We start from the raw sequence: 23834 nt of genomic DNA on the forward strand, positions 1-23834 counted from the left end.
GGATTTCCCGTCTATCTAACTCTTGTCACCAGACAAACACATAAATTTGTACTAACCAGATTGAGATTTGGAATAGTGCATCATCTGGTGGCACATCCTGTAATGAGAAAATACCCTATAGGCCCTTGTAGATGTGACGGTTTTTCCAAGCAGAGCACAATGCACTTTATATTATTTTGTAAGCTGTACTCTAACTTCCGTGTTATTCTGCTAAAGCCCATGTTTGTTAAATATGGTACACGCACGGTTGAGCAGGCTATGAAATTGATTTTTAACCTACAATCTGCTGATATTTGTTTTTATACCGCTTCCTTTTTAAACAAATGCATCAACCTGAGGAAAAGTATGTGTTTTTTAGATGTAGATATGTAATTTTAAGGTGTATTTTATGTTTTTAATGATTAATACTGTATATGAAATGTGATTATGTCTGCTATAAGTGTTCATGTTTTGTATTTGTGAATGTGACTGTGTTTGCTTTTATGGACATTAACTTGCTCCGAATAAAGCTGAATTGAATTGAATTGAGTGGGTCGATTGAGGTGAGGTCGACTGGACTGGATTGGAATGGGGCAGATTGGAGTGGGGCAGATTGGAGTGGGGCGGATTGGAGTGGGCGCATTGGAGGGGGCGGATTGGAGTGGAGCAGGTTGTTTTGGATTGGAATAAGGCATATTGGAGTGGGACAGGCTGTTTTGGATTGAAGGGGGGCACATTGAAGTGGGGCAGATTGTTTTAGATGAGAGTGGGGCAGATCGGTATGGGGCAGATTGTTTTGGATTAGGGTGGGGCAAATTGTTTTGGACTGGAGTTGGGAAGATTGGAGTAAGGCCGATTGGAGTGGGACAGATTTTTTGGGATTGGGGTGAGGCAAATTGTTTTGATTTGTAGGGGGCAGATTGGAGTGGGCTGGTTGGTAGGATTGGAGTGCGGTGTATTGGATTGGATTCGGTGAGTGGTTAGGATTGGAGTGGGGTGGTTTGGATTGGTCTGGGATGGATTAAATTGAGTGTGGTGGATTGGTGTGGGGTGAGGTGGGGTGGATTTGCATGGATTGGTGTGGGGGCAGATTGGAGTGAGGTAGATTGGGGTGTACTGAACGATTATGTGTTAAAGCATCATTTCAGAAATTACACACAAAAAAGAAACAATATTGCTTTGCAATCAAATAATCATCATCTTTTGAGAACAGCGCCCATGAGCAAAAACAAAAGAAAACATGAGTGCAAAGTGAGAAAATAAATCTTTCCAATTTTGTTTGTCCTGCTGGGCATATTTTTGCCAGTCACACGCCTTCTGTTTGCAGGTCTCTTACAGTTAAACAGAACAAAATAGTACCTCAATCCAGTGCTTAATTTGTAAAAATAAAAAAGTGGCAGGGCTCTTGTCAGGATACCACTGCAGCTAGCACCACACGTTGCCCCTGCCACTGCTGTCAATGAAAGTAACACAACTATTAGCCAACTATTCCAGGCCCCAAAGCTATAAGAATGACTTAGGCAGCTGATAATAGTATTTTTAATGTATATTGAATTAATAATCAACTGTTGTTGTGCTCATCACTAAATTAGACAGGCAGTGCCACCTTGTGGTAGACTGTCACATGCGATGGTGTTGACAAATAAGTGCCAGTGCTGAGCACCTTAAACCACTGGCTCAAATTACGCACTGCCTCAATCACATCTGTAGCAGCGAATGGGCACTGATTAAGTTGAATCAATCAGTGCTTAGTCCCTGCTGCACAGAGAGGAATGGAAATGATGTTAGGCCTACCTTTACAAATTGTGAGGCTGTAAAAAAGAGTGCCGCGCAAGCCAACAAATGGTAAGCAATGGGCGGGATCCAAGCCCTTTTATGTATACAAAAGTGTCTCGCGAGTGAGACGCATACTCTAGTGCTTACTCTCGCAGGCTCAATGCTTAAAATGATTGATTCAGGGTTTTTTGGACGGTTGTAAAGTTTTCAGCGATGGAAGTAGGGTCTGTGAGAATCATATAATCCACAAGGTCTGCCTATTTTGCGGCTGGTTCAGGCAGTTCCTGTGGTTCTCCCAGGACCTCATTTTGTAAATCAGTCTCTCTTGGATGTAACAGTAAGTGAAAGCGATTGGCAATGCCAATGCTTGTCTACAACCGATCGCACACTTGGTCATCTCATAAAGGAGTACAATGGGGGCACGTGCCTTGCTATGGCTTCCTGCATATGGCCTATTTGGCGGCCTTCATCCATCAAGGATCTGGACGTCCAGCCTAGTCCTAACACGCAGTGGGAAAATACTGCGTCTCACTTTACGAACAATAAGGTTCCTGGTAACAGAGTCATAGCATTTTTGATTATTCATCAATAAAAAAGCTAGCTGCTGAAATCAATGCTACATCAGGTCCCATGTTTGAATCCTTGTAAGGTTGGCTCAGCCCTTCATCCTTCCAAGGCAAATAAAATAAGTACCATTGAGTGAGGTAATTAATGTTCTTTTTTTTTAGGTATGGCAACTACCCCCTTGGCTTGGGAAATAACCATATCACTATCCCGGGACCAGAAGATATCACTCTGACCAGCGCATTTGGAAATAGCTACACAATAACGGTGTATCGGGAAGACAGGCCAAGCATGCTGTTGTTTGAAGACTACGTGATGTGTGGTTTTGTGCAGGTAACGTTACTATGTTTTAAGTTCTGTAAATGTACAAGAGACTACTTTTCGATACAAAAAATACTTCACATTATCATTTAATATACACTCATGATTAGCGTGAATATTTGCAGAATGGGCATAGCTAATTGTCCATCTGTTTAGTAGCTCCACACCAGTGACGACATATGTAAAACCTTGTTATATTTGCAAAAGGTGTTCTGTTATTTTGATTTCAAGCAGGCTCGCAACGCCCATAGGGCCAAAAGGGCTTCAGCCCCACCCCCCATCGGGCGTCTCAGCCCGGGCTGCTTCAGTTCGAGCTGCTGTGACTCGACTGGGCTGTGTTTGGAGTCTTATCTCCGGCACACCCAAGTTTTTCACAGGTGTTTAAAGACCATTTGCATATTTACATACCTGTGTAAACTGGTTATCAAGGCTTTGTTTTTTTTTCTGGTTCCAGTACTCCCTGGGCCCCCACTCTGCCTATTCCTTACATTTGTATTTTACATTTACTGCCGTAGTGTGAGAATGCAATTCATAAAAAGGAATAAAAAGTAGGGTTGCCAAAAGAAAAATGCTAGCCATGTGTTGTTTAAAGAACCTGCAAAGACCTCCTCTTGACACTAAATAGGGTTATAAATAAAAATGTATGTATTCATTTGTAATGTGACTTTTCTGTCTTTGTTCCCTTTAATTATCAGTCATGGATCATTCAGGCAACCCTAGAACACTATTAAAAATGCTTTCTGTTTATATTTGCTGTTCTAAGTATGCATAGATAAATGTTGAAAATACGGCTTTAGGTGACTGCTTATTTTTGTACTGTCTGAAACATCAAAATAATGAGCTGGCACCCCTAATCACAAGACTGGAAGTTTGTTGCAGGATCAACACATTATTTAATTCCTCCACCCTCAATCCCTGAATAATGCCATAATAGAAATAGTTTAACTTGTATCTGAAACTCTACGCCGCCGTCAATAACATGCTGATTTACTTCAAGTGTATGGGAATGCACCCTGCATTCACACAACTCACTCCTCATTCTCGCCCTTCACTTTCACGCTCACCTTGCACTCACAGTGATCACAATCAACTCACACTGATCACCATGCACTCACGCCATTCACCCGCTCACCTTGCACTCACAGTGATCACTCTGCACTCACAATGCACTCGCGCTGTTCACCCTGTACCTCACCCTGCAGTCACATGAGCGCACTACTCACCCTGCACTCATGTGACACTTCACTCACCCGTCCTCCTCACTGCTCACTCTGCAATCTCACTCAAACAAGCCCATCACTAACCGTGCATTCATTCGTCCCACTCTGCACTTACATCCGCACCCAAATTCATATGGTCACCTCACTCACACCCAGGGTCGGATTGGGATCACAATTTGGCCCGAGCACTGCCGAAAAAAGTGGCCCACGTTCGAGGTGAAGATGGTGTGAGTTCACAATATCACCTGACCCCCACAGCGAGACCCATTCTTCCTCACCCACTATGCCCTGAATGAGAAGGGCTGTGGGTGAGGTGTCAAATGCAAACACTGTTTCTGGGCTGCATGGGCCCCAGGGGGGTGAGTCGAAAATGGCTCAATGGTCTGAGCAACACCTGGCCCCCAGGGAGTTCGAATCTGGCACACAATCACCCGCTGCTCAGCCCACCATCAGCGTGATTGCCTGGCAGGGCAGGGGGTCAAGAAGAGGCCACAGCTGATAATCGCTGAACGGCCATATCACATGGCCGCCTAGCGAGGCTGGTTTACTCTACCTGCCCAGTGCCCTCTGTGGACTGAGAAAGGAAAAACGGCCCACAGAGGGCACTGAGACACCGTGCTGCGATGCAGCGCGCGCAACGAAATTCGTTTTATTTGTTTGTGAACTTACCTCTGTGCGGCCGTATTCTGCAGTTTACTACCCGCCACCCTGCCCCTCCCCCACCCCACATCAGCACCCGTCAGCACTCCCACCACTGGCCGCTACTACAGTTTAGGAAGAGCAGGGATCCAACCACCGCACTCTCCATGGCTTCGCCCCCTCGCCAAGGCCACACCCCCTTCACCCTGTACACTCACACAGTGAAAACTATGCCTAGGTTGGCAAGTTTTCAATGCCGTGGGTCGAAGCTTTGACACTGTTCTTCTTAGTGTAACATCTTATCAGGGGCACAAATCCAAAGAAACGTAAATGCTCAATTTTTTTTAGTGCTCTAAACTAGACTCTTTCCCGCACAAGTGCTATTTACAAAAAAAAAAGAAGTAAAGTACCTATAATATCAGTCACAAAAAGAAATGTAAAATGAGCATTTTAAACGAAATTCTCAGTCTTTGTACATCAGGCTTGTTCCCACGTAGAAAGAGGTTATCGGATTTAGAAATGTTGGAAAGTAAAAATATTTTCAAACAAACTAATTGTACTTGATAGTTGCTTTAAGAAAACTACTGTTTTTACCGAGTACCTAAAACGTCCTGGGTGAATTGTTTATTTTATTGACATTAGCGTGGTTCCCATTGGCGCTCTTTGTTGACTGTGGCAAAGCACAAAAGCAACTTTCTCAGCTTGTTGGGCACATAACCATCACTTAGTTGATGAATGTGTAAATTATGCCCAGAGCACTCTGCAGTTAAGAACTGCCATGCTAAGATATAAGGAGAACGCTGCAGCGCTAATGGATTACAAACACCCTTTAAAGCCAGATTGTGTGTGTGAGTCATGCGGCCACAGTAGTGTTTAATTTGTGCAGGTGCTAGAGTTAGTTGGGACTGCCACTCAGGTTTGGGGACCGGGACCTATTTCTCATCATCAGACTATGACATAGAGCAAGATAGAAAAGCGTTAAAGAAGGAAAACAGTGAAGAAGAAATAAAGAAGGGATGAAAAATAAGGTGCAAGAGTGAGATACAGAGACAGGAAGTGTAGAGTGGTGAAATAAAGGCACGGAGTGAAATAAGGAGTAGGCAGCTGTGGGATTCTGCAGATCCGCTATTCATCAGTGAAGGGGTTCCTAAGAAAAACGTTGGGCCCCTGCACATTTTGGGGCTCATTCACAAAGGAAAAATTCAGGTATAAGCACAAGTTTATGACTGAAGATACTTCTACCTACATGCGTCAGGAATTCAAAAAAGTGATTACACACAGGAGTAAATGCAATCATGAGTGTGTATTTCTCAACCACAGAGACATGCGCAGTGGTAAATCCCACTCAAGGGGCAGTAAGTGCGCGGCCGAGGTGTGGTTTGCTGTGGATGTGTGGGAACACCCACAAACACACACGGTTGTTGGAACACCCAAAACTCCTCTCTGTATCCTTTCCACTCTGGAAATGGTCGAAGAGGGACTCTAGCAGATGACTGAAATCACTCCCCTTCAAGGGTGGGAAGGGGAATGGAGCACCCCCAGATTGTTGGGGTCATAGTTCAAGACCTTCCTCTATGAGAAGAATGCTCCCACCGAAGAAAAAAAACGAGTGCCCTTCATTCTCCCTGTGAATCCTTACTCAGTATGGAGAACTCCACACAGAAGAATAAGAGTCTTTTTAAAAGTCACATGACGTTCTCAGAAGTTCGCCTGAAAACCTACACCTGGTACAGCTTCCTAGATGTACTTCCGGGGCGCTTTGTAAATCCCCAGGAAGGGTGAAAGTATGCTCGGTCAGAGATGTAACTCTCACTCAGCATTTTTCCATTTATTTTTACAATGAACCACTGGAAAGCAGACACTTATTGCTCAGATGAGCAGCATTTACGCCTGTATCAAAAGTAACACTATTACCCTGCTCACAGTCAAGGGACACCATTCACCCACATTATCTGAAAACAGTTAATGGACGCCACGCTCTGGCTGGCGCCCACCCTCGATGTCTGCCCGATTCAAACATATAATGATATAAAAATATAATGTAACAATATGATTTGATTGATTGTATTTGTTTGGCCCATACAAAGTGACTGTATCATACACACTGTCTTCTTGCCCCTCTCCCCCAGGAGCGTGCAAAGATTGCAGAGAGTTTAAAGCTCCCTCAGGGTGAGGAGGAGCTAGCTTGCAGATACCTTGCAGCTCACTCTGACGATGAGCAGATTTTACAGAAGACTAAGGGGCATATTATCAAGAAACGGCGTTAAAATTATCGCCGCTTTAGCGGCAGAAAACGGCTGCTAAAGCGGCGATAATGGGCTTGATAATATGCCCTTGGGAATTCCAATAGAAGCCCATGTTCTGGTGTCAACCTGGGTTTCTATTGGAATTCTCTGCGGCATATTATCAAGCCCATTATCACCAGCGGCAGTTTTCTACTGCTAAAGCGGCGTGCTTGATAATATGCCCTTACGAGCGCACAAGTGAGCATGAGCAGAGGTTGCACATGTCTAACAGCTGAAGCATGAGGAGGATGAGCTCAGGGTGCAGTGATCTAACAGCTTCCTGATGGGGATCGACATGGGTTCCAGAGGTCTGAAAGCTCAAGAATGATTCTGAGCTCAGTGTGCAGAGGCCAGAAGCTCAGTTAGAGGTCGTAGAGGCCTGAGAGCTCCCTGAAAGGATGAACTGAAGCCGCAGGTGGCTTAAGGCTCATCTATGAGCATGAGTAATAGAGGTAAGCAAGATCCGGGGGTGGGGGGGTGGGGTCATAGGCTGTTTTGCACCACTCACAGTGGAGCTTCATGTTGAGGCTGCGGTATCTCATATCGCATCTGCCCCTGAAGCCAGTTCTGGATGACCAAATAGGCAAAGTAGGCACCGGCCTATGGGCCCCACTCCTTTTAGGGGCCCTGCAGCAACGGATCAAAATAATATTGATTTGATCTTGAAAGAGAATTGCAATCGAGCTTTCTTACATTGCTTCCAAAAGATTGTAAAAAAATGAATCAACTCAAAGAAACAAAAACTTGGCCACTGAATGCGACTTCTTTCAAATGGAAGACTTCCAAGATATCCTGAAGGCAGTGGTTAATTTGTAAAATAAAAAGTGCCGGGGATCTCCTCAGGAGGCAGCGCTAACAGGAAAAAACTGTTGGTGCAAACTGCCTCCTGACTAGAGCCCCGACACTTATTATTCTGGAGAGTACTTGGCCTAAGGGCTAGAGCTGCCGATTTCAGAGCTGGAGAACCGGGTTTGAGTCTCTGCGCAGCTCAACATCCTGTGATTCTGGGGAAAATAACATGCCTTCCAAATGAGGGTGTCCTTAATTGGTGCTATAAGCACCGGTGCTGAGGATTAGGTGCCGGTGCTGAGCACCGGAAAGCACCGGCTCAAATTAAGCACTGCCTGAAAGATTTCTCCACAAGCAAATTGGGGAAAGTGAATATTTAAAGTTTTGTTGCTTTATTAAAAAAAAGTTTTACAAAATTGTTTAATAATAATTGATAACGTTTCGGTGTGTGTAATAACATTGGTTTAGTACAAATGTTGGTTGGTGAAATTAAAAAAGTATTCGGAGATAATTTGCGAGGGGGGCCATGAAATTTCGACTGCCTAGGGGCTCCACAGGGTTTCATCTGGCACTGCCTGAAGCAGAAGTAGGTGACAGAGGGACATGGAGCGACCTCTGCTGGTCAGTCAGTGTGCACTACCGCTTGGTGGCGGTGTGTGTCACGCAGATCGGTGAAACGGAACCCTGTGCCGGTTAACAGTTAACGCTGCCGTGAATGCTTGGCTGGGCTGTCAGGCTCATCACCAAAAAGACATGTAATTTAGCTGATTGTCTGGCTGCCCTGTTAAACCGCATGCCCGAGTGCAATCTCTTTGATGTCTGACGTGGTACGTGCCAAGGGGCCCAATGGGGCACGCGGAGGGATGACATCATGCAGGTCACGGAATGAGCCTGCGCCTGGTGCCCTTCCGTGTCCTGCCCAGTCGACAACAAGCCAGTCCCACATAATGTACTTTACCAATGAAAAGGGGCTAATGGAATTCAAACCGCACCCTCCACTTGTCCTACTTGGCTGCAGAAACACAGCCAATTCCATCAGACCCCCTTGGATAGCGCCCCGTAGGGGGAAAACAATCTAATTTTTGGGTCAATCGTATAAAACCGTGGCTGGTACAACTATCAGCACTAAAATCGTCTATTTCTATTAAATAACAAAACTAAAGCGTTTATTTTCCAAAAGTGTACTTCACAGCAAAACAACAACATAGTAAGTTTATATATTCAATCAGCTACAATATTTAAAATCAAAGATAATTCAATAAGACCAATTAATATATTGGTTTTCAATAAAAATGCAATAAAGTGTAGCACTGAAGAGGATTTTTGAGCTATTAATTGCACAGAATTTTCATAGCTTCTCCACGAAATGCATCAGTAAACTTGAGCCTATGGAACCTTATAAAATTGGTTCTTCTTAATTAAATACATTAAAATGCAAAATAAAGTGTGCCAATTTCATACACTTCTCTTGTCTTCTCCATTAAAACAGCATGTATCTTGACACAGCACGAGATAAATACACTACAGTTGTTTGTTTCCATATCAGTGTAGCTATTTTGTAGTTTTTTTTAAGCCCATCTTTTGAAATATCAGCTATTTTTTAGAGTTTTATATAGCGCGAACTTGACCCGAATTGGGTATCAGAGCGCTTTACATAGCACCAGTTAGGTTATATGAGGGCACACATTCATCTTTGTTAGGCACGGGGAGATTAAGTGATTTGCCCAAAATCGCAGAATGTTCAGTGTCATTGCCGAGACTCGAACCCAGTTCCCCAGGTTCGAAGTGGAGCACCCTAGCCGTTAGGTCAACTCCTCTCCCCATTTAACTACATTACTATAACCAACTACCATTGGCAGATGAGCACACATTTAAAAAATATATATCGCTATCTAAAATACCGTCACAAAATGGACAGTGATTGGCTCAAGGAGATTACACTTTGCTGTAAAACTAGTGCGAAGTAAAATTCACCAAGGGGTCGATTCACAAACGCCTTCATAAGTATGGGAAGTAATGCTACCGGAGCACTGTTTTACATACTTGCCTTTGTGAATCAACCCCAGAATTGCTAATGGTTATTTTAATGTTATTCCCGTTTCAGATATTTTGGGGCCAACCTGCAAAGGCATGAAAGAGTACATGAAATTATACCACAGGAAACCTACTTTATTTACTCCTTTTTTTTCATGAATAGGCCACCAAATATTCATAGCCTGGGGCTTTCTTGAGGCGAAATAAGTCCCAAAACTCTTTAGCGTCGTAAATTTAACATACCTGACATTTAGAGGCATAACCCAGGCCCCTGCAGTGCCTAGCGGTCTGGGGGGCCACCAATCCTTCAGGGGGCTCTCAAACCTTCAGGGCGGCCCCATTCAGCCAAAAGCCAATGAATATCTTCGAGACATTGGAGGCTTGGGGCCACTCATCCCATTCTACAGGGGGCCCCATCATCTTGTGTTACACCACTGCCAACACTTATGGTGCCTACCTAGCCACTTGTCAATTTTAAATTGCGAGGGCAGGAGCAATACTTGAATTTTACTTGCTCAGAGAAGAGTGAAATAATTATTTAGGCCTTTGACCAAAAATGGTCATAAAAGACTCACGCACGGACCTGAATCAGAGACAGTCCGTCCCTCTAGGAACAACTTGCAGATCCATCAACCACGCAGTCTAGAATCATATAAAACATGGTCAGCCCAGGACTTAAACCCAATTGGTCGCACACTGCTACACCTACCAGTCGTGTTCCCCCAATGAAAATGGTCCCTGAAGGTCAGCGTCGGCGGATACACCTATGCTCGAGTGTGAATGCAAGTATGCGTGGCGTGTGCCATCCCTGGACACGTGTTTCGAGGTAGTTGCCTCTCGTCAGCAGGGAGTAGGAAAATGAGTGTGGGGTTGCTGTGTAAGCTGCTAAAATCGTTATCAGGTCTAGTACCTCTCGTAGCGCGCAGGTGCGTAACCAGAGTCCGTCGACTCCACCGGCTCAAGGGAGCCTGAATATAAAGTTAAACCCAATTGGTCGCACACTGCTACACCTACCAGTCGTGTTCCCCCAATGAAAATGGTCCCTGAAGGTCAGCGTCGGCGGATACACCTATGCTCGAGTGTGAATGCAAGTATGCGTGGCGTGTGCCATCCCTGGACACGTGTTTCGAGGTAGTTGCCTCTCGTCAGCAGGGAGTAGGAAAATGAGTGTGGGGTTGCTGTGTAAGCTGCTAAAATCGTTATCAGGTCTAGTACCTCTCGTAGCGCGCAGGTGCGTAACCAGAGTCCGTCGACTCCACCGGCTCAAGGGAGCCTGAATATAAAGTTAAACCCAATTGGTCGCACACTGCTACACCTACCAGTCGTGTTCCCCCAATGAAAATGGTCCCTGAAGGTCAGCGTCGGCGGATACACCTATGCTCGAGTGTGAATGCAAGTATGCGTGGCGTGTGCCATCCCTGGACACGTGTTTCGAGGTAGTTGCCTCTCGTCAGCAGGGAGTAGGAAAATGAGTGTGGGGTTGCTGTGTAAGCTGCTAAAATCGTTATCAGGTCTAGTACCTCTCGTAGCGCGCAGGTGCGTAACCAGAGTCCGTCGACTCCACCGGCTCAAGGGAGCCTGAATATAAAGTTAAACCCAATTGGTCGCACACTGCTACACCTACCAGTCGTGTTCCCCCAATGAAAATGGTCCCTGAAGGTCAGCGTCGGCGGATACACCTATGCTCGAGTGTGAATGCAAGTATGCGTGGCGTGTGCCATCCCTGGACACGTGTTTCGAGGTAGTTGCCTCTCGTCAGCAGGGAGTAGGAAAATGAGTGTGGGGTTGCTGTGTAAGCTGCTAAAATCGTTATCAGGTCTAGTACCTCTCGTAGCGCGCAGGTGCGTAACCAGAGTCCGTCGACTCCACCGGCTCAAGGGAGCCTGAATATAAAGTTAAACCCAATTGGTCGCACACTGCTACACCTACCAGTCGTGTTCCCCCAATGAAAATGGTCCCTGAAGGTCAGCGTCGGCGGATACACCTATGCTCGAGTGTGAATGCAAGTATGCGTGGCGTGTGCCATCCCTGGACACGTGTTTCGAGGTAGTTGCCTCTCGTCAGCAGGGAGTAGGAAAATGAGTGTGGGGTTGCTGTGTAAGCTGCTAAAATCGTTATCAGGTCTAGTACCTCTCGTAGCGCGCAGGTGCGTAACCAGAGTCCGTCGACTCCACCGGCTCAAGGGAGCCTGAATATAAAGTTAAACCCAATTGGTCGCACACTGCTACACCTACCAGTCGTGTTCCCCCAATGAAAATGGTCCCTGAAGGTCAGCGTCGGCGGATACACCTATGCTCGAGTGTGAATGCAAGTATGCGTGGCGTGTGCCATCCCTGGACACGTGTTTCGAGGTAGTTGCCTCTCGTCAGCAGGGAGTAGGAAAATGAGTGTGGGGTTGCTGTGTAAGCTGCTAAAATCGTTATCAGGTCTAGTACCTCTCGTAGCGCGCAGGTGCGTAACCAGAGTCCGTCGACTCCACCGGCTCAAGGGAGCCTGAATATAAAGTTAAACCCAATTGGTCGCACACTGCTACACCTACCAGTCGTGTTCCCCCAATGAAAATGGTCCCTGAAGGTCAGCGTCGGCGGATACACCTATGCTCGAGTGTGAATGCAAGTATGCGTGGCGTGTGCCATCCCTGGACACGTGTTTCGAGGTAGTTGCCTCTCGTCAGCAGGGAGTAGGAAAATGAGTGTGGGGTTGCTGTGTAAGCTGCTAAAATCGTTATCAGGTCTAGTACCTCTCGTAGCGCGCAGGTGCGTAACCAGAGTCCGTCGACTCCACCGGCTCAAGGGAGCCTGAATATAAAGTTAAACCCAATTGGTCGCACACTGCTACACCTACCAGTCGTGTTCCCCCAATGAAAATGGTCCCTGAAGGTCAGCGTCGGCGGATACACCTATGCTCGAGTGTGAATGCAAGTATGCGTGGCGTGTGCCATCCCTGGACACGTGTTTCAAGGTAGTTGCCTCTCGTCAGCAGGGAGTAGGAAAATGAGTGTGGGGTTGCTGTGTAAGCTGCTAAAATCGTTATCAGGTCTAGTACCTCTCGTAGCGCGCAGGTGCGTAACCAGAGTCCGTCGACTCCACCGGCTCAAGGGAGCCTGAATTTAAAGTTAAACCCAATTGGTCGCACACTGCTACACCTACCAGTCGTGTTCCCCCAATGAAAATGGTCCCTGAAGGTCAGCGTCGGCGGATACACCTATGCTCGAGTGTGAATGCAAGTATGCGTGGCGTGTGCCATCCCTGGACACGTGTTTCGAGGTAGTTGCCTCTCGTCAGCAGGGAGTAGGAAAATGAGTGTGGGGTTGCTGTGTAAGCTGCTAAAATCGTTATCAGGTCTAGTACCTCTCGTAGCGCGCAGGTGCGTAACCAGAGTCCGTCGACTCCACCGGCTCAAGGGAGCCTGAATATAAAGTTAAACCCAATTGGTCGCACACTGCTACACCTACCAGTCGTGTTCCCCCAATGAAAATGGTCCCTGAAGGTCAGCGTCGGCGGATACACCTATGCTCGAGTGTGAATGCAAGTATGCGTGGCGTGTGCCATCCCTGGACACGTGTTTCGAGGTAGTTGCCTCTCGTCAGCAGGGAGTAGGAAAATGAGTGTGGGGTTGCTGTGTAAGCTGCTAAAATCGTTATCAGGTCTAGTACCTCTCGTAGCGCGCAGGTGCGTAACCAGAGTCCGTCGACTCCACCGGCTCAAGGGAGCCTGAATATAAAGTTAAACCCAATTGGTCGCACACTGCTACACCTACCAGTCGTGTTCCCCCAATGAAAATGGTCCCTGAAGGTCAGCGTCGGCGGATACACCTATGCTCGAGTGTGAATGCAAGTATGCGTGGCGTGTGCCATCCCTGGACACGTGTTTCGAGGTAGTTGCCTCTCGTCAGCAGGGAGTAGGAAAATGAGTGTGGGGTTGCTGTGTAAGCTGCTAAAATCGTTATCAGGTCTAGTACCTCTCGTAGCGCGCAGGTGCGTAACCAGAGTCCGTCGACTCCACCGGCTCAAGGGAGCCTGAATATAAAGTTAAACCCAATTGGTCGCACACTGCTACACCTACCAGTCGTGTTCCCCCAATGAAAATGGTCCCTGAAGGTCAGCGTCGGCGGATACACCTATGCTCGAGTGTGAATGCAAGTATGCGTGGCGTGTGCCATCCCTGGACACGTGTTTCGAGGTAGTTGCCTCTCGTCAGCAGGGAGTAGGAAAATGAGTGTGGGGTTGCTGTGTAAGCTGCTAAAATCGTTATCAGGTCTAGTACCTCTCGTAGCGCGCAGGTGCGTAACCAGAGTCCGTCGACTCCACCGGCTCAAGGGAGCCTGAATATAAAGTTAAACCCAATTGGTCGCACACTGCTACACCTACCAGTCGTGTTCCCCCAATGAAAATGGTCCCTGAAGGTCAGCGTCGGCGGATACACCTATGCTCGAGTGTGAATGCAAGTATGCGTGGCGTGTGCCATCCCTGGACACGTGTTTCGAGGTAGTTGCCTCTCGTCAGCAGGGAGTAGGAAAATGATTGTGGGGTTGCTGTGTAAGCTGCTAAAATCGTTATCAGGTCTAGTACCTCTCGTAGCGCGCAGGTGCGTAACCAGAGTCCGTCGACTCCACCGGCTCAAGGGAGCCTGAATATAAAGTTAAACCCAATTGGTCGCACACTGCTACACCTACCAGTCGTGTTCCCCCAATGAAAATGGTCCCTGAAGGTCAGCGTCGGCGGATACACCTATGCTCGAGTGTGAATGCAAGTATGCGTGGCGTGTGCCATCCCTGGACACGTGTTTCGAGGTAGTTGCCTCTCGTCAGCAGGGAGTAGGAAAATGAGTGTGGGGTTGCTGTGTAAGCTGCTAAAATCGTTATCAGGTCTAGTACCTCTCGTAGCGCGCAGGTGCGTAACCAGAGTCCGTCGACTCCACCGGCTCAAGGGAGCCTGAATATAAAGTTAAACCCAATTGGTCGCACACTGCTACACCTACCAGTCGTGTTCCCCCAATGAAAATGGTCCCTGAAGGTCAGCGTCGGCGGATACACCTATGCTCGAGTGTGAATGCAAGTATGCGTGGCGTGTGCCATCCCTGGACCACAGTTCTTTGGGGTAACACGCAGGTAGGTCAGCAATGTGCGACCATTTTGATGTAACTATTTAGTGGCTCTCTGAGCCGGGGAGTCGACGGACTCAGGTTACGCACCTGCGTTGCTACGAGAGGTACTAGACCTGATAATGATTTTAGCAGCTTACATTGCAACCCTACACTCTTTCCTACTCCCTGCTGACGAGAGGCAACTACCTCGAAACACGTGTCCAGGGATGGCTAACGCTATTCACACTTGCACTCACGACACGAGCATAGGTGTATCCGCCGACGCTGACTACAGGGACCACAGTTCTTTGGGGTAACACGCAGGTAGGTCAGCAGTGTGCGACCATTTTGATGTAACTATTTAGTGGCTCTCTGAGCCGGGGAGTCGACGGACTCAGGTTACGCACCTGCGTTGCTACGAGAGGTACTAGACCTGATAATGATTTTAGCAGCTTACATTGCAACCCTACACTCTTTCCTACTCCCTGCTGACGAGAGGCAACTACCTCGAAACACGTGTCCAGGGATGGCTAACGCTATTCACACTTGCACTCACGACACGAGCATAGGTGTATCCGCCGACGCTGACTACAGGGACCACAGTTCTTTGGGGTAACACGCAGGTAGGTCAGCAGTGTTCGACCATTTTGATGTAACTAATCAGCCCAGGACTTACTCCAGAATTTAATGAGTCAAAAAGTTACTTTCCCTTAATATTTAATTAAAATCCAGCTTGACCATTGAATTGGATTTTTAATAACTATTGAAAACTAGTTTAATTATTTTTCTCTCTGGTTCGATTCCCCAGATGTAGTATTAGTATTTTAATCTGTACTCTGATTTTCTACATTTTTTAAGTTGTCCATATTTGTGAAATGTTATGGGCTGATCCCCATGCTTATGGACAACCTTATCAGCCTGCTGAACCGCCATGGCTGAAATGGGCACGTGTGTTTTGTGTGTGTGTTGTGCGTTTGGTGTGTGATGAAATGAGTTCTCGCTAGAGAGCTAACGCTGTCTGTACGGGAAGACCTATAAAGGGGAAAAACATGCATTCACGAATGTTGATCAAACACTCAAGTCGTGCTGCAAGATTGCCTTATTCTCCTCTTTCCTGAACACTTCTAATGATTGCTGAAAAACTGCGAGTATCTCAGAGTCTCAGAGTAAAGCGCTCCGACGCCGCCTAGTCTGGCCCCACTGTTTAAAAAGCTGCAAATTAAATGCATTAGTAAAATAAACGACGCCGGCTTGGTCACACATTATAAAGAGGCCAAAAAATGTGTATTTTGTGGATTTCCAAAATTCCACGGTTACTTACGCAGAGAGCAGCTCAGACGCTATTTACTGGAATTTCACACCTCTTCTCGCGCCCATTTTACTACCTAGGCATAATGGAATTTTTACGAGGTGTAATATTATTGTGTTAAATACTCAATTTTAAGTTATGAAATCCTCAAAGACACAACGCTGTGCTGCAGCTGCAACCAGAAACACTTTTTCCCCCCGTAAGGTGCCGCAACATTCTTTTTTTTTATATAAAATTAAAACAAGGTTTAGACGCGCGCGCTCAACACGCAGCTCTTTGAGACGGGCTTTGAAAGCCCCTCTGGGATGAGAAGAGCCGAATGTCCGAATAAAGCGGGAAACAGCGCGCGCGGGCGCGGCCATTATAGCCAAGGGCTGCCTGTTAAATAACACGGTTCTTCGGCTCTTTGATATCCGTCCAGGCATTTCTAGCCTCGCTCCTCTGTCCAGCCGGAAATAATGAGCGTCTGCGCTCCAGGCAGGGGCGCACACGGGGAGCGGGGCGTGTTATCGCGGAGGGCAGCCGCCCCTGCCTCTCATCTTGGCATGAGGGAGAGTTTGCAAACACCCCTGCCCTTTCATCCCTGCCCGCGCCGGGCTCCTTGCAAGCATCGAGCACACATGTGAAAAACTCACATTGCACCGGCCTCGGATCTCCGCTCCTGCCTTCAGTATGTCTAGCTCGCTTCTAATCACTCTAGTTTACAGAGGTTTGAGCGCAAAATACATTTCGCCACGAAGTGGAAAGTTGCGACTCCTGTGTTATGCGCACTGAGAAAAAGAAACAAGCATTGGCAAAGTCAATGAGTTTACCCTACCTGGGGTATTGGCCCTGTCAGTGTGTTTAGCCATGTTGTACAGCAGTTTAGCTGCTGTGCTGCACGGCTGAAAGTAAAGATAGTGCTTTGACGTGGCCAGCGCTGGTTGCGTCATATCACTTTTTAGGTTTCGCCTGCACAGCGCTTGTGCTGCGCTTGAGAAATCTAGGGGCATTTGTACAAGCCCCTATCGCCACCACAACACCGCTTTTACCGACGTTGGGGTGGTGATAGGGGCTGCGCCTTATGTACAAAGCGAGATTAAGTGAGGGTCAGACCCAATATACCCTTGAGGGCTTGGGCAGATAAATGCGGAAGGGTAAATATGCCAACAAGGGATTTTGTTTAGAATGAACACATTATTTAAAAATTTCAGCGAACTAAATCAATGAAAGTGTTAAAATAAAATAACACCACTATGAAATCAATCAACTGATCTAAACATCAGTAATATATAATAACAACACACACGGGGGTTCGTTTTGTGATTTAAGCACAATGATTTTTATATTTTCATCAAAAGTAAAAGGAGTACAAAAGAGACATAAATTGGAGCAATATATCATGAAAACAGGGGACGAGATTAAGTCCTCATTTCATCAAACAAACACATCTATTCCTAATTGGTTTGAACAGAGACAGAACTCTTTGTTGAGCATATGGTCTACTGTACATAACAAATAAACTGGAAATAGATGGTAAAGTCGACGTTTCGGTCTTGGGTGGTGTCAATCCGTCAGACCATCTTCAGGACAATAATTGCGTAAACAAGACTCCTAAATAAACACAATGCAAATAGTTACATAGATGTAAACATATTTTGCGCTAACAAACTAATGTACATGATCTAAAACATAAAATCCAACCCGTGTGCGAGAAATGGAACTGTCAATATTATTATCAAATGAATCTGAGCTATATCCACCATCTGTTGTTGAACAAGCTGTTGCCAATAATTTATATAAAAAGATTGCTTTTTGAAACAAGTAATTTAGGTAGGAGAACGTGCTTACTTTGAAATCTCATTAGTGTTCTCACGTGACTTTGATTAAAATCGTGAAGGTATTTATACTGAAAACGAAAAAAGACGGAAACTTAGCATTTATTTAAAAAGTTGCATTGTTATGTCATGGAGATAGCGAATTCATATCCTACCAGGTAGTGCTTGGCACCTGCAACTGCCAATTCGTATTTATATAGGAGTCAATCCTGCCGTAATTTCACAGCTGTGTAATAAAGTAAACCGGAGGGTATTATGTATTCATTAACCTGTACGTTTTATATATCATTGTTATTCCGTTTATAAATCAAACTCGCAGCCATAGTTCATTTGTTTTATCTCTCATATTAGGAACCTCGTCAACTGCTAAGCGGTATCAGGTTAGCAATGTATGTTATTGTTAAGAAATTGATTGACCAACAATGCATTTACATCTAGACCAATCCTCAAATTGCAGCATTCTATGTCTAATTATTAAAGCCTATCCATGCTTATTAAATTTCATGCTGGATCTAGCAATCAATTTCTTAACAATAACATACATTGCTAACCTGATACCGCTTAGCAGTTGACGAGGTTCCTAATATGAGAGATAAAACAAATGAACTATGGCTGCGAGTTTGATTTATAAACGGAATAACAATGATATGTAAAACGTACAGGTTAATGAATACATAATACCCTCCGGTTTACTTTATTACACAGCTGTGAAATTACGGCAGGATTGACTCCTATATAAATACGAATTGGCAGTTGCAGGTGCCAAGCACTACCTGGTAGGATATGAATTAGCTATCTCCATGACATAACAATGCAACTTTTTAAATAAATGCTAAGTTTCCGTCTTTTTTCGTTTTCAGTATAAATACCTTCACGATTTTAATCAAAGTCACGTGAGAACACTAATGAGATTTCAAAGTAAGCACGTTCTCCTACCTAAATTACTTGTTTCAAAAAGCAATCTTTTCATATAAATTATTGGCAACAGCTTGTTCAACAACAGATGGTGGATATAGCTCAGATTCATTTGATAATAATATTGACAGTTCCATTTCTCGCACACGGGTTGGATTTTATGTTTTAGATCATGTACATTAGTTTGTTAGCGCAAAATATGTTTACATCTATGTAACTATTTGCATTGTGTTTATTTAGGAGTCTTGTTTACGCAATTATTGTCCTGAAGATGGTCTGACGGATTGACACCACCCAAGACCGAAACGTCGACTTTACCATCTATTTCCAGTTTATTTGTTATGTACAGTAGACCATATGCTCAACAAAGAGTTCTGTCTCTGTTCAAACCAATTAGGAATAGATGTGTTTGTTTGATGAAATGAGGACTTAATCTCGTCCCCTGTTTTCATGATATATTGCTCCAATTTATGTCTCTTTTGTACTCCTTTTACTTTTGATGAAAATATAAAAATCATTGTGCTTAAATCACAAAACGAACCCCCGTGTGTGTTGTTATTATATATTACTGATGTTTAGATCAGTTGATTGATTTCATAGTGGTGTTATTTTATTTTAACACTTTCATTGATTTAGTTCGCTGAAATTTTTAAATAATGTGTTCATTCTAAACAAAATCCCTTGTTGGCTTATGTACAAAGCAGCGTTAAGCCACTTAACCTGGCTTAACGCGGCCTTGTACGTAAGGCCCCCTTTCACTGTATGGTTAGCGTAAAAGAGGTGGGCAGTGGGTGATGCAGTGGGAGTTCCACCGCAACACCCATTCAATTTGATGCTGCCCCCTATGTACAAGGGTGGCGTACATAGGAGGCAGTGCCAAAATTAAGACCAGGTAAATCCTGGTCTTAAGTTGGCAAAACGAGTAGAAATGCATTATTTCTCCTCGTTTTTGCTTTTTCCATGTGTGCTGCCTTGTGCAGCACACATGGAAAAAGCAAAAAGGCCAAGGTTTGTTTATGTGCAGGAAGGTGTCCCTTCCGGTACATAAACAAACCTTTTAAAAAATTCAATTTTGTCACTTTCATGTGTGCTGCATGAAGCAGCACACATGAAAGTGACAGAATGGCATTTTAGGATTGTTTATGTGCAGGAAGGGACACCTTCCTACACATTACCAATCCTCCCCTGCACGTCGATACCCTTGCACTCTGGTGCAAGGGTACCTACATTGGAACTAAGTTGCTAAACTAAGCGCCATCGCAGGGGGAAACACAAGGCTGCACCACATTCTTGTAAATATGGTGCGGCCCTGCGTTTCAGAATTGGCCACTTCCTTGTACATATTCCCTCTAGTGTTTTTAATATAAACTTAAAAGGGACTTACATCCTACCTCCTCTCTTTTCTGGCTTCTCATTGGATCCTGTGCGTGTCACTTACCTTTCTTCCATTTCTGTTGGCTTTAGCATATTTTCCTGCATTTACCAATGCTAGTTCCTCGTCTGCTTCTCTTATCAGTTTCCCGCCGCAGGAATACTGTTAACATCTGCTTTGGTGGAACTATATTTTCATAAAGTTTTGCCTTTTACTAATGCAGAATATTTATATAACAATTGATCACCTGGAGAGATTAAGTGATTTGCATAGAATCACAGGATGTTGCGCAGCACCGCTGAGACTCGAAATGAGATTCCCAGCTCTTGAATCAGCAGCTCTGGCCGCTGCTCCTCGTCCTCTCCACTCCTGTATTATCTGTCAGGGAGCTCTTTCCTTCTCCCAGACAATGATAGATGAAAACAGCTCTTTATTCATTGCAAAGACGAAACCGATGCATTACCAATGCTTGTTCTAATTGCTGGCGGGAGAGAGGGCAGGGAGGAAAGTAAGAGGGAGGAAGGGCGTGCTGAGTGCAGCAGGGACAGCAGTGGGAGGGGCAACACAAGCAGCAAAGGGAGTGCAGGTGGCAGGCTCAACACAGACAACGGGGAAGGAGGGAGAAAGCAGGTGGGAGGGGCAAATCCGGTGCTAGGGGCAAAGCCGGTGCGAGGAGCAACACAGACACAGAGAGAGCTGGTGGTGGGGGTAACACATACAACAGATGGACAGCAGGTTGTGTGGGCAACATAGACAATTGTGGGATGTTGGTTGGTGGGGCAAGATGGTCAACAGAGGGACCTTAGATGGGGGGCCAACATGTTGGACTTTAGAGGGTCGGTGGGTGGGAGGGCAACACGACAGACAGTAGCATGGAAAGGGTAGAAGTACACGAGGGAAACAGCTGAAAATATGCACTCTGATAGAGTGATTAAACACAAAGAAAATGTAGTGTTTAAAAACATAAGCAGTAGGACACTAGTAATGCATCTAAGCTCCAGGCAAGGAACACGCACACGAAGAGGATGCTCTGTCTTCGATGGGACCTAAAATAGGTGACGGGTGGAATTCTTAATTAATCTCAGCAACTTGTAAATACTCTAGCTACATTCCAGTCTATTGTTTTTTTTCTTTTCCTACTCTGCTACTACAGACAGGGACAAATATCATGCAAATCAATCTTGGCCCTGGTCCCAAAAACAATGTGAAATCTGAACTGCTAAGCCAGGTGCAGGTCCCTCCTGCAACCAAAGTCCAATTTCACCCTATTTAGGCCTTGTCAGTGAGGTATAGCTTGAGTCCTGTGGAACACTTAGCACATAATCTACATCTGGGCACATCTCTCCTACATAGGAAGAGGCAGTCAGACCTAAACTGCCAGGTCAATTCCCCCTGAATGGCAACACAAGGTTTTAGATATGTTTGCCTTTTGTAACTCATCGGTGAGGTGCTGCTTAAGTCTTATGGATCTGTGAACACTGGCTAAACTCTGGGCATACCTACCTTACTTCCAGAGGCTTAGACAGCATAAAACCCAATAAGTGAAAGGTTTGAATACATTGTAGGGTCTCATCAGTGAAGTTCGGCTTAAGTTTCGTGGCACAAGGAACAAGTTAGTTATAATCCCACACTTTATCTATCATGACAACAATGGATAAGGTTATGATCCATTCTGGTTTTACAATGGACACTACTTGTACATTCAGCTCTACACAAAGTATTTCTAAGTGAGTTTTAATTATACAACTCAATTTCAGGTGACTCAGACAAGCTGATTGTCAACTGAGGGTCAATAATCCACCCACAGTGACAGAAAAGAACTGCTTGCCGCAGCGCCGGCACTCCCATCAAAATCAAAGAACATCTTTTGCTTAAACATAAACACTGTGCGCAAGCATGAACAAGAAAATCCCTGTTAAGTTGTCTTGTCGCACTTTGTTGAGAGCAGTAGCAGGTCATTCTGGAATGTTGGGCTGCTTCGTGAAACCCTGTGCAAAGTGTTGTCCTAAAGGAGAAGGGCTTTCTGATGTTCATGTCAGTTTGAGCAATGCTGCCAAATATCTGCTCAGTGTGTCCAGACCCTCAGGCTCCAGTGGGAGATCACAGCTGCCCATGAGAAGAGCTCAGTGCTTGAGCTACCAGCAGCTGTAAAACTGAGGGCAGTGCACCCCTAGCAGCTCACACAGGACTGTGGGCCAGATGTACATAGATCTGGTCACGAAATACTGATCACAATTTGCAACCAGTATTTTTGTGAGCAGTTTGGTAAATTTGTGAAGCGACCTATATACTACAAATAGGTTGTTTGACAAATTACTTATTCTTAGTGGGTCGCAATTTGACTTACCTCATGAATATTAATGAGATAGGTGGCACATTGTGAACCACAAGGAATTGCAGCCATCACATAGACGGTGACCTGCTGATTGCTTTTAATTAAACCAATTTTTTTCTTTAAATGTAACCCGTTTTCCTTAAAGAAAAAACGGAATGCATTTAAACAAAAAAAAAACAATGAAAAGTGTAATTTTTATTTTTGGGCCAATGCCTACTCTTAACAATATATATTTTTTAACATTCACAAAGAGCAGTGGCATAGGGATCCCCCGCTCCAGCAGCTTAAGAGGGGGTAGCCACTGCACGCCATGGCCTTGTGATTTGGGTCCCACTAAATATACTGTTTCGTTTTATATTTGGCCTCTCATGCCTGCAGACAAAGACTCATTAAATGATCTATGGGAAGAGCAGGGCTGAGGTGGAGGTCAAGAACTGCTAGGAGAGCCAAGTTCAGGAAAGGAGAGAGAACAAGAGATTATAGAAATCTAATTCTAAAAACAAAACAATGACCAGAAAACAGAGTTATTACGGGGAGTGAGGAAAGGGGTTGAGATAAGATCAAAAAATAGTTTGAAAAAGGAAACATTTTGGTAACTAAGAAATAGAAAGGAGGAAGGTGTGAAGAATGAAAAGAAAGGTAAAGGGAAGGAAACAAGTAATTAAATATGAAAGGAAGAAAGGAAAGTGAAAGAAAGGAAGGGTGAAAACAACAAAAAAAAGGGTGTGCAGAAGAACAATTGGAAGGATGAAGCTTGGATCAAGGGGTGAAAGGATCAATTAACAATGGTTGGAAAGAAGGGTAAAAGGATAAATGGATGAGTGAGTGGGTAAGTGTGTGAAAAGTTTGACAAAAGGCTGTTAGCATAAATAGATGGAAGGTGAAAGGATGGATAATCGCTATGCGAAGGGAATGTGAATGGATGGAATGATGAAAGGATGGATGGATAGATGATTGAAAGGACAGATGAGTGAAAGAATGGCTGAATAAAGGAATGGATTGGTGGTTTTAAGAAATGTCAATGGATTGTTGGAATAAATTATAAGATGGGGCAAAGGATCCAAGAATAGTTGGATACAAGGGTGGGAGGATGAATGGATTGATTGGAGGATGTACAGGTAAAGAGAACTAATATTGAAACTGTTGGGCTTACTGTTTCTCTCATTTGGTGTTCGAGATTTGTTTAAAAGTGGGGGGCATTTTAATTTTCTGGCTACCCCCTTGGCAAAGAGGAAAGAATCCTTTGGGGACTGCTTCCCGTTTGTGGAAAGGTTACAACCTCCTTTGAGGTGCTGGTAAAATATTAATATTTGCGACTGCATTTCGGTCGCAAAAGATTAATACATACCACTATGATTCGAAATTTGGAAGTGACGCCCCAAACACGCCCCTTCC

The 23834-nt window shown here is 45.0% G+C and overlaps 1 protein-coding gene across 1 annotated transcript in view; it reads left to right on the forward strand.

The window, feature by feature from the left end:
• Positions 1–23834, forward strand: part of CPED1 (cadherin like and PC-esterase domain containing 1) — a 269952-nt gene that overhangs the window by 144928 nt on the left and 101190 nt on the right. The window contains 1 exon segment of the mRNA XM_085654157.1: positions 2484–2652. Within this exon segment, the coding sequence (XP_085510283.1) occupies positions 2484–2652 (169 nt within the window).

Source organism: Triturus cristatus, chromosome 4_1 (genome assembly GCF_964204655.1).
Source record: "Triturus cristatus chromosome 4_1, aTriCri1.1, whole genome shotgun sequence".
NCBI classification, from domain to species: Eukaryota; Metazoa; Chordata; class Amphibia; order Caudata; family Salamandridae; genus Triturus; species Triturus cristatus.